This window comes from Lissotriton vulgaris, chromosome 5, assembly GCF_964263255.1.
Source record: "Lissotriton vulgaris chromosome 5, aLisVul1.2, whole genome shotgun sequence".
NCBI classification, from domain to species: domain Eukaryota; kingdom Metazoa; phylum Chordata; class Amphibia; order Caudata; family Salamandridae; genus Lissotriton; species Lissotriton vulgaris.
In genome coordinates this window covers 1,468,485,537-1,468,498,431 of record NC_141693.1, presented here as the reverse complement: position 1 = coordinate 1,468,498,431, position 12,895 = coordinate 1,468,485,537, and the positions used below count along the sequence as shown (strand labels likewise).

Here is a 12,895-nt window from a genome sequence, read left to right as displayed (position 1 = left end):
TTAATGCAAGGTCAGCTGTTCATGCGAGGTTTTTAGGAGTATAGGGGGAGAAGGTTTTTAGCACAGCATATAATCTTGGATGTAACAACTGTGGAAGAAGGATTGGCTGTTGTCACATGTGGGCAGGTCATGCTGCAGCATCTTTGGGCTCCGTTTCACTGTCGACAGCGTTGACACCTTGTTCTTTCAAAAGTAACATTAATAGTAAACATTATTCCCAATATTTCCAACTCTATACTCTGCTCTTTCCAACATAAGGTGCTAAGCTATTTCGTAAGTGCTTTGGGGTCTGGCAGGCAAGATTTGGAGGAGTGAATCATCTCTGCAATTTGAAGTGATCCATCTGTTATGCCGCGTCCCCCCCTGATTTTAGTAAGGGGATTATGTAAGGGGTTTGTGCTGATTTGGTTCTCTTATAGGATAATACAAGGAAATACGTCTGTAGCCAGAGAGGGCTTGTCTTTGTGAATGAGACCATATAGATTTTTCGATAGACATTAGGAATAACCAACTCTGAACTATTCTTCTGAACTCCAAGAGATTCTCAGTGGCTCTACTTTTTGCAGGTCGGAAGTGTGTTGCAGTCTGAATCTAGTCAGCCGCGGTCGGTAGGGGAGTACCTGCCGGGGCGGTGATGTGGGGAGGGGGAGGGGCAGGGTGGGGGTTAATAATGTATGGATAATGGAGGTTTGCAGGTAAGTAAACATTTAAATAAATCAAACAAATTTCGTTGCGCGCACTGCATTGCATTTGGGGATGCAGTGCACGCAACGAAATTAGTTTGATTTATTTAAATGTTTACTTACCTGCAAACCTCCATTATCCATACATTACTAACCCCCCCTTCCCACATCACCGCCCCGGCAGGTACTCCCATACCGACCGCGGCTGATGGAAAGTGCCACAAATGTTTTTTTTCCTATTTGGATTTATCAGACGGGGTGCCAGTCTAAAACATAATCTCCGTAATTGGAAATATTTGTTTGAATAATATTGGTATGTATGTGAGAGGGGAGAGGTCCCATGACCCTTCATCTAAGGCTGGAGGCTGTCAGGGCAGTTTTGTCAGTCAGCCTGGCTGTGACTCCAATAAATATTTTAAGTTTTTTGTTTTGAGTTTATTTGAAACTAAATTTCCAGAGTAATGCCTAAACACAGATTCTTAACTTGCTTCATTGGGTGCTGTGTGACAGCAGTTCGCAAACATTTATAAGACTGCTGCATTAGGACATTAGGGAGAGTAGAGCGAAAGAGGATGGCAAAGTCCTGACATAGCTTTGTCCTTGCTCATCTTCAGACATGATAAAACAAAATCTAATATCTGGCTAGATCCAAATTCCAGCGTTCTTTTCCCCAGTCACCTACAATGCATGGGTTCATCTGGACTGATGGTCAGCAGCAACTGCAGGGTTGGGGGCTAGAAGTAAGAGGGAAGAGATGATGGATGTGATCTGCTTTGTTTATCTTGAGTGATAGTAAGAAGGGGCGAAGGGGCGACAGGCCTGATGTCAGATGCGGCAATTAATTGTGAGCAAAGTAATAAGCGGAATGTGTCTGAACTTACCTGGAGCGAAGGTGATGTCAGAGAATACATCACGAATGGTCCGCCCTACAATTTGATATCCAAAAGACTTTTCATCATAGGGGCTGACGGGAAGAGGCTCGAAGGCATTCTGAATAGTGATTTTCACTCGGTCATCACTGATGACGTGCTTCACAGTGTCAATTACCTAGAGAAAGAGCACAAGGTGAATAGGTTTTCCTGCTTTCAATATCTATTTGTTGTGAATTCCAGTGGAGTTTTTTCTGTGCTTTCAAAAACTATATATAAAATAACAATAGATATTTAAAAGTTCAATGCTTATCAGGCTTTATTCTTTTTCATCCAAACAAAATTGCTGAGAATATAGTCTTTTCAATGCTTATAACGAAATGCCGTTTTATTTCCTTTTTCCCCTCGTTCATTCCTTTTGTGAATTATTACTAGTTCTTCCTTCTCCGAACTCACTTCTTCACACCCTTTACTTAAATTTGCTCTTACAAGTACCTTTCATTATCTCACCTTTCTGCCTGTCTAAATTGTTAGTAATCAGACACCTCTTTCCAGCAGTCCGTCCCACCTCACGTTCAATATACGCATGAATGGAGATATGTTTGCATTTCATTAAAACAGCAAAGATCTACTTAAAAAAAAAATGCAACTCTGACAGTACATGTATATAAACTGTGGTGCACTCACTACTAGGTTATTGCAAGCCAGTTTCACGATGTCCTGTTCTGTGGCTCAACATAACAAGAAAAAGCTGCATTAATAAATATATTATTACGGTCTGATCTGGGCCTATTTTTGCTCTAGATGGTCATAGGGTAGAAACCTGCTAGGATGTTACTATTGTTAGCTATAGGGACTTTGGTAACAACAAACGGTGCTGTCGTTTGAAGCAGCGGACGTAGTATAAAAACTTCATGAACTGCAGGATGTTTACAGCCGCTCTCAAGTGCCGTTCACACTGTGTTCGAAGTCTATTGTACACTGTTGGGTAGTGTAGGTTTATTTGAAAGCCAGCACGAGGACTCTAAGCACTGGTTTTTACCACTCATGTGGGTGGGCTTTGTTTCTTTGAAAGCAGTGCTGGGACTGTCTAGCTGCCAGCTACGTGTGAGAACTGCACAGGGCACTTTAACTTTGTGTGCTGTGCAGTGTGTACTGTTCCAGGGCATTTTCAATTGTGCAGGAAAGAATAAATGAGCAGGGTGCAATATATTCCCATTAATTGTAGTCAGCGTGTTTTGTACAGGTGACGTTGCCAGTGGCACGCCTTGCTTTGTCATCATACATTTCAAGTTTCATTTGGACGGTGAGGCAGAAGGAATGAAAGTTGAACTCAGTGATCATCTGGCTGTATCATGCACACATCCTACTTCAGTGCACAGTCTCAGAACAAGTTGGTACACTTGTTTTTGCTTAAACTGCACTGACAATTTTCTGATATTGCACATACTAGTAAACATGGAGCAGTAGGTGCTTCTTCATTTTCTGAGTGAATACACCAACTCATGGATTTTTAGCCTTAATGTACTTGCTAAAAGCAGCATGGTTTCCCCAAAAACCAAGGGATGAACTTCTGTGCCTGTGCATAGGCCACAAAGATGCTCATGCTCTGTCCCCTGATCATTTTGTATAAAGGCTGCGACTGATGTGGACATGCTCGTCACACCACTACAATCTACACATAACACCTGGAGCGATGGGTGGACATTAATTCAGTAAGTATCCACATGCACAGTGATTTTTGTTTCCACCATCCTGATATATGAGCTTTCAGAACCAAAACCGTGTCCTGCTCGCAATGAAGGAGGATAGCATCCTTTTGACTTGGCTTTGATCGTACCAAAACAATAGCAAAGATTGGAAACTCAAGCGGGCCCCTGTTGTGAGTAGATGGATCCAGGATGTTCTGAAATTGGTCATGGGTGGAGCGGACCATACTAATGGCCCTACGCGCAGACATAATAAGGGCTCCCCGCTGGACACAAGGGACAACAATCTTACTGCCCTTTGAAGGTAAATCTGATATTCGACCCCCTTAGATGGCTGCTTCATATACTGTGGATTACTTCACAAAACAAATATTGAGTGTTTTCAGTGATGCCTAATATTTTACCACATCCTTTTGAATACATACAATGCTTGCTTGCTGGGTTGTTGGGGAGTGATTTTGTTAACTTTTAGTTTCCCTTCATTCTCACTGGTTAGTGGAACTAGGACGAATACTCGTGCACATTTAATGTATGCTGGATTCATGCTACTAGCAGTCATGATTCTAATGGCATACGCTGCTTTTGTTATTGCATATTACCGTGGTCAATAAAAAAAAAAATAGAATCCTGGAGGTGGCACATGTCCTGAACTGAGAAACCTCTCAAAATTCAGCTGCAAATCCTCTGGCCACTACACAGCAACATGCAGAAATAGTGAGGAGCAGCCATGTGAGGAGAGCACTGCTTTAGAAACAGGAGTGGAGGTAGTTCCTGGGGGTCCTGAGACCATGTGGCTGGTCACCAGGACATTTAAATTAACTGCGTGTGTCACAGGAGAAGCCTCAATGACTGGAAATCTCTTGAAGGTAAGGGCTGCACTTACACGGATGGATCTCAGGGATGCAAAAGTTCAGCAAACTCCTGTGTTTTCCAGTTTCTACTGATAAAGTAATGGATGTGCATCCCTACCCTGAGTCCCCCAACTGTACTGATGTCCGGAACCCAAATGCTGATTTTTGCGGTCATGTGCAAACACAGATGATGGGTGTGCGCCATGACATAGCTTGTCTCACGGATTGCCGTCTTTTTGGACCGGAAGGGTGTCCAAAGTGCTAGCAGCATAGTGATGAAAGGCTGCTGGCTTCACCAGGAGTTAGACAGAACGGTGGTGGCGTATCATGTAGTGAGCAGTATTATTGAACAGGCCCTTTTTAGGTTTTGCCTGGGGCACGGAGCGTAAGCTCCGCCGCAGGAGAAATCTCTAGATTTCAGTAAGGACACTTGAATACGCCCCCTCTGTCCATTGGCTAGCTCCATAAATGGAGGCTAGCCATTGGAACAGAGATCTGTCCGTCATTCACAGACCAGATTCGGGGGCGTCCCGAGATTTTTTCCATGGGCGTTCCCTCTGTGTAGTCATGCGGTGGTGGGCGGGGTTATTTTTTTGCTTTCCTCAAGTCATGTTTTTGTCATTGCGCCGAAGATGGCGCCGGGACCCGTCGACTTCTCGTTGCTCCAAGTCCAGGTGAGTGCTCTGCCTTTTGATTACCCTTTCCCGCCCCCCTCTTCCCCTGTGTCCGTTCCCGACTCCCTCTCCCCGTGTGCCCTTTCCCGCCCCCCCCCTCTCGGTGTGCCCGTTCCCGCCCCCCCTCCCGCGGTCTGTGTCTCCGGCCGTTTGTAAATGCTCCGATCGAGTGCCCACCTCGATTATTGTTTATTTGACGTAAGCCGGTGCCCACCCGGCATTGCCCCGTGCTTTCACTGCCGTCGGCCGGGGAGAAATCAGGAGACGCTGTCCCGCCTCCCGACCCCAGGGCCGCGCTGCGATTGGCTGCAGCCGCGACCCGGAAGTCAGGCAGGCCGGGGGCAGGACCTAGAGACAGCCGGAAGCGGACGGGAGGCCACCCTGCGCTCCGGTGCGAGGAGAAGCCGGCGTCTCTCCTTCTCCCCCCCCCCCCCCCCCGGCTCCCAAGGCGAGGGAGAGCTCAGGAGAGAGAGGGGGAGGAGTGTGCAGAGAGAGCCCAGAGGAGCGGGAGCTCTCGTGAAGCCACCCGCGGACCGGAGCAGAAGCCGAGGAGCCCTTGCCTGCAGAGACCCGGTGAGTGCAAGAGCCGATTTGTTGTTCTCCGGGAGGTGCGGGGCTCCTCTGTATAACAGCAGGATCTCACAGCTGCGAATCTCCCCCCTCAGCTGTCACTTGCGGGTCGCGGCGGTGTACCACACTGTATTACAGGCCTCTGCTTTATTTCACGCGTATAGTTGTGTTGCAGCGAGAGCAGTCAGACATCCACATTCTTCCGCCACAGCCGCCACCCGTTTCAGACCTCCAGCCAAAGGCAAGTGTTGCCCGATTCCCGCTGCTTGTTTAAGAGCGTAGGCCCAGAATCCCAGATCTGTCGTGGAGGAGAGCCCGCAGTATCCAGGCCGGCAGCAACCAGCCCGCCCACAAGACACGACCGGGGCGATTACGTAAATGCCCACGCAGACTCTGGCCACTCCAGCAGCAGGAGGGGGGGGGGGGAAGTTCGGTAGATGTTTAATTAGGTGATGAGTAATGCCGCCGCAACCGTTCACCCTTAAGTCACGGCTGAGTCAGGGCATTCCGCATCTTAAGCCACCATTTTACACAGGCCGCATCAGTGCAGTCTGTTTTCCTCGCTCTCAGCCCCAGCGGCTTTCCGGAGCGCGGTGAGGAACCTGGAGTAATGCTGGCGGTATATATAGAGCATTGGTTAAATTTTGGGGATGTGTTGTAAGAAGTGGGGACCTTGGACGTTGTACAAAGGGTGCATGTGAATATGGCTCATCAATCTAGGAAGGGGAAAGAGGGGAAGTACGTTCTCTACCCCCCTCACAGTTGTTGGATCGTTCAGAAATGCTACAAACCTCAGAGATTGGAAGGGATGGGATTTCGGTGTGATATCCATGTGTGATGGCGCAGACTAATGCCAGCTGGGTGAGGATGGAGAAAGACTTGCCATAGGTGGTTGCAGGCTTTTAGTGAGATTAAAAGTTGTCATTAGTTGGGTACCACTAAACATGAATCTAGTTTAGGTAGTTAGTTAAGGCCGCCCGATGCTCTCACCCCTGTTGTGCCTGGCAGTGAGAGTGCTGGAACAGAAGTTGTGACAGGTACACCATCAGGCTTCCTGTGAATTTGGACAGGTTTGTTGTGGATTAGCTACCTGTACGGTGTGTGATTCCCTATGCTGTCGCTGCTTGCATATGTTTTTTTTTTGCTGGGTTTGCTTGTCTGTGTATGGGGGGCTTGTGTGCTGAGTTTTGTTCTTGGTGCTGGAGCAAAATACACTTAAGTTCTATGTTCTTAATTCATCATTGGAACTGTGAAGTTAAATTTGGGGTGAAGGTTGCAGGCCAGGAGATGAGGTTGCAGCAGCATCACTGGGTTGTAATGGGGGTGTATCACTGAGTTGCAAGAATAAATAAAAGCATATTTATTCTTGCAACCCATGATTTAAAGCATGTAACGGCTTGGTGATGTCTTTCACTAGAAGTAAACAAATATATGCTCAATTATTAGCAAGATCTCACAAGGTACCACTGCACCAGCCGCACTACTTCCCTACTGACCGTTCTCCACTTCAGCCCCGTCTAAATTAAAATTCCTGCTTGTGACCCTTTTGCCTGCTTGTGCTTGTTTTCATGACCCTGTTGCCTGCTTGTGCCTCTGTATGCCCTTGTTGCCTGCTTGTGCCTCCGTGTGCCCCTGTTGCCTGCTTGTGCCTCCGTGTGCCCCTGTTGCCTGCTTGTGCCTCCGTTTTCGTGCCCCTGTCACCTGCTTGTGCCTCAGTTTTCGTGCCCCTGTTGCCTGCTTGTGCCTCAGTTTTCGTGACCCTGTTGCCTGCTTGTGCCTCCGTAAGTGCCCCTGTTGCCTGCTTGTGCCTCAGTGTGCCCCTGTTGCCTGCTTGTGCCTCCGTGTGTCCCTGTTGCCTGCTTGTGCCCCTGTTGCCTGCTTGTGCTGTGTGGGTGTGTGTGGAAGGCTCTGTGTGGGTGTGTGTGGAGGGCGCTGTGTGTGTGGGAAGCTTTGTGTGGCTGTGTGTGTGGGAAGCTTTGTGTGGCTGTGTGTGTGGGAAGCTTTGTGTGGCTGTGTGTGTGGGGGGCTTTGTGTGGCTGTGTGTGTGGGGGGCTTTGTGTGGCTGTGTGTGGGGGGCTCTGTGTGGGTGTGTGTGGGGGGGGGGCTCTGTGTGTGTTTATGTGTGTCATTCGCGAGAGATAAAGCTAGTGGCATTGTAAATGACAATGCCATTTATTTATGATAAAAAAACATAAATAAAAATAATGTCAAGAGCAATGCCAATAGCTCTAACTTTAACAAAGGCAAAACCATTGCATTGTAAATGCTTGTTACCTATGTCACTGAAGTGAATCCTACAGGCTCTCTCATTTAAAATATTCGAGTGCTGTGTGCCTAACTCACCATTGGCCTTTGTTGGTTTGGTGTACAGTGCTGTGCAGTGCATGTGTGGTATACATATGCTGGTGTATGTGTGCCTGTGTAAGGTACACTACAGGGGTAATGCAATACTGTGCAGTGCATGTATGCTATGCGCATGTGCTGGGTGTACATGCGCTTGTGACTGGTACAATGTATAAAAGATGTAGTGCTGTGCAGTGCATGCTTGTTATATGCATGTGCTTGTGCTTGGTGTAGCTGTGCCTGTGAATGGTGAAGTACATGAAGAATGTAGCGCTGTGCATTGTGTTTTTGCTATATGCATGTGCTGGGTGTACCTGTGAAAGGTGAAGATGTAGTGCTGTGCAGTGTGCTTGCTATATGCATGTGCTGAGTGTATGTGTAGGGCACAATAATTGGAAGACTATGCTGATAGTCCAACAGAAGATCCGAGGACCACTCTGCCTAAATTCAACAAGCTGCTGCCCTGGACTCTGTGTGCACTCACCTCCAGAGTGTAAGCTCAGCCTCTTGATCAGGTCTTAAGATACTTCTCACTGCTTCCCTCCCCCTAAAATCCCCTTTGTGCAGCCATATCCATGGTCCTGACTCAGGCTTAGACGCAGGTGCGTCTTTGATAATCCACCTGTACACTGTTTTTCGCACTCACTCTCTAAAGCTCACTTATTTTAAGTCTGTTTCGCATAATTTCTGGCAGATCGCTAAAATTCTTATACTTTCACACTCACCCTTGTTTTTTTAATACTCTGGCTCACAGATAACCAGATTACAATTGGCACACTGTTCCTAGTTCAAGAGCAAACTCTTGGTTGTGACTGAAAAATAATTTTACATTTCAGTTGCCAATTACTCCTTGTGGGTTTGTTTTCAGAAATGTCACAAGGTTACATCTGTTGCAAATCAGGGAGTGGCAAGGGTCAAACAGCACTAACAGTCGGCTTACACAGACATGATTCTTTACGCCATCCATGCTAATAGCAGTTATTGGAGTACGATCAGCATCCATATTTGCACTTGATTTGTAATTGAGTCCATTACTCTTTTTCATTCAGGAAAAATCTGACATAGGTTCATCCAACAGCACTTGCTAATGTCAGGTACCTACCACACATACATTTCCTGAGAAACGGGCACCTCCATACCAAGTGAGGAAATATATAACCAATTGGGTATAGATTTTACAGTGCTGACCGTACACCTACCGAAACTGAATCAGACTCTGGTTTGAGATGAAGACATAACCAGGATAACCAAAACGAGCTGCAAAGCTATCCTAATGTCAGATTGCATGCAATACAATGGCTAATTGACTACAACAACTAGCTTATACACCCTGCCCCTCTAAAATATTTAAGAAAAACAACTTGCGAATTCAGAGGGTGTTGGCCATCACTGACAAGATATACAATAAATTCTAACCCGTCCTCCACACTAGCTAAGCACAGTTTTTAAATGGCAAAATAATCTAACCTAGTCATGGTTTGGTTGAAAAAGTGAATGGTTTTGTTTTAGATAATCAATAGTTTGTGATAGCATGTCCAAGGCCCAGATGACTTGAAAATGCTTTCCTTAGAGAAAAAAAATGTGCGTACAAATATAAAATATTTCAAAAACGAAGATAGAATTTGGAGGAACAGTACAGGGGGAAACATCAACTACAAATAGTAGGGAGAGAAACAAAAAAATATATATGCTGTATTTACAAAGTAATCAGGCTAGGAGGGCACATTTTATTATGATGCATATAATGAATGGGCTTAAAAAATACTGTATTGGGGTTTCATTGCACACATCCCAGGTAAACCGAATATATGTGGAAAAAGAAGTTGTCTCAGACATGGTAAAGTGCAGTGATGTCAAAATGCATCATTAAAACTTATTGTGCATGTAGTCCGGAAATCCTGCACTCATGTACACAGCTGGACCTTATCCACAAGTTCCTCAGTTTATTTTAATCGGTAATCTATTAGGAGACGAAGACAAGCCCTGCCAGCTGTAAAAAAGATCACCATATTGCACACGCAGAAGAGCTTGCCTTTTATGTTGCTTTCATGCCGTCTATGGATTCTCTAGAGGTCCTATTTTACGCCTTGGCAAATAAAGACTTCTGCTCCGAGTCAGCAACTATAACCTTTTTAATGCGTGCTCTTGAAAGACCCCTGCTCGGAGTTAAAGGACATTAAGTGCGTCCATCCAGGCGAGCACCTTAGAGGAAACTGATCCTGTGGAGGCAACAAGCTGCAAGAGGCCTTTCCCTGGAAGTAAACAGCTGACACCCTGTAAGTCTAAGTGCCTCCCCGGAGGTCCAGGGGCTTTTAAAAGTGTATTCCTATGGTGGATTTGTTCTTAGAGGACTAAGTCGGAGGTACAATCTTTGACAAAGACATACCTGATTAGCGTATCTGACCCGCGCTCCATCGAGGTCAGCCTCAAGTTGCACCTATGTATGGTTCTACAGTGACTATCATTGGCACTTTATGGTTTTTGGTGCCATTTCTACTTCAAACTTAAACATTCACATCTCTGGTTCCCTTTATTGGATTTTTGTCATTGTAGGAAGCTGGCTCTTTATATGATATACCAAAATGAGGCGTATCGTGCTAAGAGTCCAGGGGATCCCTTATGATTGGACAGGGGCTTCTTGCATGAATCTTTTCCCAAGCAGTCCTACCACTGAAAGTTTCAGCAAATCCCACAGGCCAAAATAACTTCTGAAACTCAAGATCGAGGTAGTATAGCAGCACAGTTATCTCCGCAATTAGGATGAAAGAGAGCAAATTAAAGAGAGCAAACCACCATATTACCAGCAGCCCTTGCAGTCGTGATATGTAACAGATTCTGTTCTGCCCAGATAAACTTATAATGCACTCTACCTTACAGAACAGGTTAGGCCTATCTCAAGTCACCCTAAAGTGAACAACGAGGACCAAAGTCAAAGTTTTGCATATCAAGAACACCTGGATGTTGAATTGTTTAAAATATCTCCTTGTCCAAGGGAAGGTTTGGTTCCCTGTAAACAACTACTTTCCCTGTAAAGAAAAAAGCCTCTGGTGCCTTTTGGTGTGATGCAGTAAAGTGACAAATTATGGCAGCATCTCATCATATCCAAGCTCTGATAATAGCCTCTCTGATTATGTCTGAGCTCATATTTTATCAGGCCTTGGGTTCCAGCAAGGCTCTGATTTTGCCTTTCTGCAAATATATGTAAAGTGGCAGTAGTTCCAGGATTGGAATACCCTGCAAGTCTGTGCTCAACCACAAACTGACATATTTAATAGTATTCAGTAACTCCTCTCCAATCTCTTCCAATAGTGGAAAAGCTTAGTAATTTACTCAACAAAGGCAGGACAACAACTAAGTGGATGCAGGGAAAGTCTTCAGATCCCATGTGTGCCAGACATTTATAGGCTAAAAAGGGAAATGCTACTTACCAGGATGCATCTGTTCTTGGCATGTAGGGCTGCTGACATTCATATCTTAGCATAGATCGCCGCCTAGTGTTGGGTCAGGATGTTTGCACCTTGTTGTCTTGGAAGAGTCTTCGAAGTATCACGAGATAGGTGACACCTCCCCTGGACTACAGTGAGCATGGGCATCTTCTCCATCTTCAGATTGTTTTTCGCCATTGTGGCAAAGATGGAGTATAGGAAAGTAAGAGATGACCATGTAAATGTATGTAGAAGAGATAACCCTGCAACTAGGACAGGCACCGGGGAGGAGGGTGGGCAATATGAATGTCAGCAGCCCTACATGCCAAGAAAAGACGCATACTGGTAAGTAGCATTTTCTGTTCGAGGCATGTGGGCTGCTAAATTCACATCTTATTATAGACTGTATAGCAGTTCCTCCTCTAGCGGTGGTCGCCTGTACCAGTTGCAGTGGTCTGAAAAAAACTTTTAAGGACAGCCTGGCTTACAGCAGCTTGTTGCTTAGCTTGCACGTCAACACAGTAGTGTTTAGTGAAAGTGTGTATGGTAGACCATGTAGCTGCTTTACATATGTCTTCTAGGGGAATATTTCCTAGGAAAGCCATGGATGCCCCCATTTTGCGCGTTGAGTGGGCTTTTGGGGGAACTGTTAAAGTGCGCTTTGCCTTTTGATAGCATATTTGAATGCACTTAACTATCCATCTGGCTATTCCTGTCTTAGAAATGGGATTACCCTTATGCTGTGGCGGGAAGGCAACAAATAGTTGCTTTGTCTTTCTGAATAATTTTGTTCTGTCAATGTAATATAGCAGAGCTCTTTTAACGTCTAGTGTGTGTAGAACTCTTTCAGCTACTGATTGCGGGTTTTGAAAGAAAACTGGCAACTCTATGGACTGATTGATGTGGAAAGTGGAGATAAATTTTGGCATAAACTTGGGGTTTGTACGAAGCACTACCTTATTATGATGTATTTGCATGAAGGGTTCCTGAATGGTTAGTGCCTGTAGCTCACTCACTCGCCTGAGGGAGGTAATGGCAATTAAAAATGCCACCTTCCATGTTAAGAATTGTAGTTCAAATGAATGAAGTGGTTCGAAGGGTAGTCCCATGAGTCTGGTAAGTACTACTTTCAAGTTCCAGACTGGTGAAGGTGGATGTTTTGGAGGGATAACTCTTTTAAGTCCTTCCATAAAAGCTTTGATAGGTGGTATTCTGAACAGGGACAAGTTGTGTGTTTTGAAGATATGCTGCTATAGCAGCCAAGTGTAGTTTTATGGATGAGTATGCTAGATTACATATTTGAATATCTAGAAGGTAACAGATTATGTTTTGTATGGAGGCATCTAATGGATTGATTTGGTTATTATTACAATAAATTACAAATCTTTTCCGTTTAGCTGCGTAGCATGCTCTGGTAGTGGGGCGCCTTGCTTCTTTGATAATATTCATGCAGTCTGGAGGCAAGTTAAGATATCCAAAATCTAAGACCTCAGGAGCCAGATCGCTAGGTTGATCTGATTGGGATCTGGGTGCCCGATTTCTCCATGGTTCCATGTAAGCAATTGTGGCGAAAGGCGCAGCCTTTGGTGAGGAACTACTGAGAGTTCTAGGAGGGTTGTGTACCATGGCTGTCTTGCCCATGCGGGAGCAACCAGGATCATTGTGAGTGACTGTTGCCTTAGTTTGCATGCCACTAACGGAATCAGTGGGGTTGGTGGAAAAGCGTACGCAAATCTGCCTGACCAGTTCATCCAAATCTTATTGCCTTGTG

At 45.4% G+C, this 12,895-nt stretch overlaps 1 protein-coding gene across 1 annotated transcript in view; it reads right to left on the bottom strand.

Annotated features, from left to right (window-relative positions):
* Positions 1-12,895, bottom strand: part of PM20D1 (peptidase M20 domain containing 1) — a 220,322-nt gene that overhangs the window by 38,988 nt on the left and 168,439 nt on the right. Inside the window, exon 11 of the mRNA XM_086923426.1 lies at positions 1,565-1,730. Within this exon, the coding sequence (XP_086779552.1) occupies positions 1,565-1,730 (166 nt within the window). The remainder of the gene's footprint in view (positions 1-1,564; positions 1,731-12,895) is intronic.